Consider the following 848-nt stretch of genomic DNA (forward strand, 5'->3'; position numbering starts at 1 on the left):
AGGGCTGCGGGCGCAGGAGCAGCAGTAAGGCCAGCACTGTGCTGGGGACCCTCCAGCAGCCCATGGTGCCCACTGAGGTGGCGAGGGCTCACCGTCCACCGGTGTTGGGACAGGAGCCCCGGTACCGCTCGCCTTGCCCAGCCACCCGTCCCTGCCCGGCAGTCTCAGGTGAGCCTGGTGGGGCCGAGCGGAGGCAGTGCCCAGCTGCAAGGGGAGTGGGTGGACGTGCTCGGCTCCCTGCAGCCACCGAGGGCTCACCGTCCACCGGTGTTGGGACAGGAGCCCCGGTACCGCTCGCCTTGCCCAGCCACCCGTCCCTGCCCGGCAGTCTCAGGTGAGCCTGGTGGGGCCGAGCGGAGGCAGTGCCCAGCTGCAAGGGGAGTGGGTGGACGTGCTCGGCTCCCTGCAGCCACACGCATTCCCCCTGCTCGCTGCCACCATCCGTCTGCAAACCCAGACTGGGCTGTGCTCCCGGCACTGCTTTTCTTGGGGTGGAGCTGCAATTTTTTCAGCAAATGTTTTTGCAGCGATGCCTGCCCTGGCAAGGTGCGGAGCCGTGCCCTCGTCCCTCCCTCTGCCAGGCACCGCTCCAGGCAGGTGAGCAGCCAGTTCTGAGTGGCCCAGGATTAACTGCTTGTGTGTGCCCCGGGCTGCAAAACGGGGTAAACCAAAACCAGACCTGTCTCTTGGTCTCCATCCTACCCACTGGACATCGCCCGTGGGTGTGCTGCCTCACCAGCCACGTACAGAGGGGTGGATGGATCCAGGACCCCCGTAGCTGGCTGGGGTGGGACAAAGCTTAAATCACATCATTGGCAGGGCGCCCACCAACCTGTTTTCTTGCCCCG

The 848-nt window shown here is 65.8% G+C and overlaps 2 protein-coding genes across 2 annotated transcripts in view; both read right to left on the reverse strand.

Annotated features, from left to right (window-relative positions):
- Positions 1–697, reverse strand: part of LRRC26 (leucine rich repeat containing 26) — a 2,659-nt gene extending 1,962 nt beyond the window's left edge. Inside the window, exon 1 of the mRNA XM_010140720.1 lies at positions 680–697. Coding sequence (XP_010139022.1) covers positions 680–697 — 18 coding nt within the window. The remainder of the gene's footprint in view (positions 1–679) is intronic.
- Position 698: 1 nt separating this feature from the next.
- Positions 699–848, reverse strand: part of RNF224 (ring finger protein 224) — a gene marked incomplete at its 5' end in the record, with an annotated part of 5,615 nt that continues 5,465 nt past the window's right edge. The window contains one exon of the mRNA XM_010140721.1: positions 699–782. Within this exon, the coding sequence (XP_010139023.1) occupies positions 699–782 (84 nt within the window). The remainder of the gene's footprint in view (positions 783–848) is intronic.

This window comes from Buceros rhinoceros, unplaced genomic scaffold, assembly GCF_000710305.1.
Source record: "Buceros rhinoceros silvestris isolate BGI_N320 unplaced genomic scaffold, ASM71030v1 scaffold20917, whole genome shotgun sequence".
Lineage (NCBI taxonomy): Eukaryota > Metazoa > Chordata > Aves > Bucerotiformes > Bucerotidae > Buceros > Buceros rhinoceros.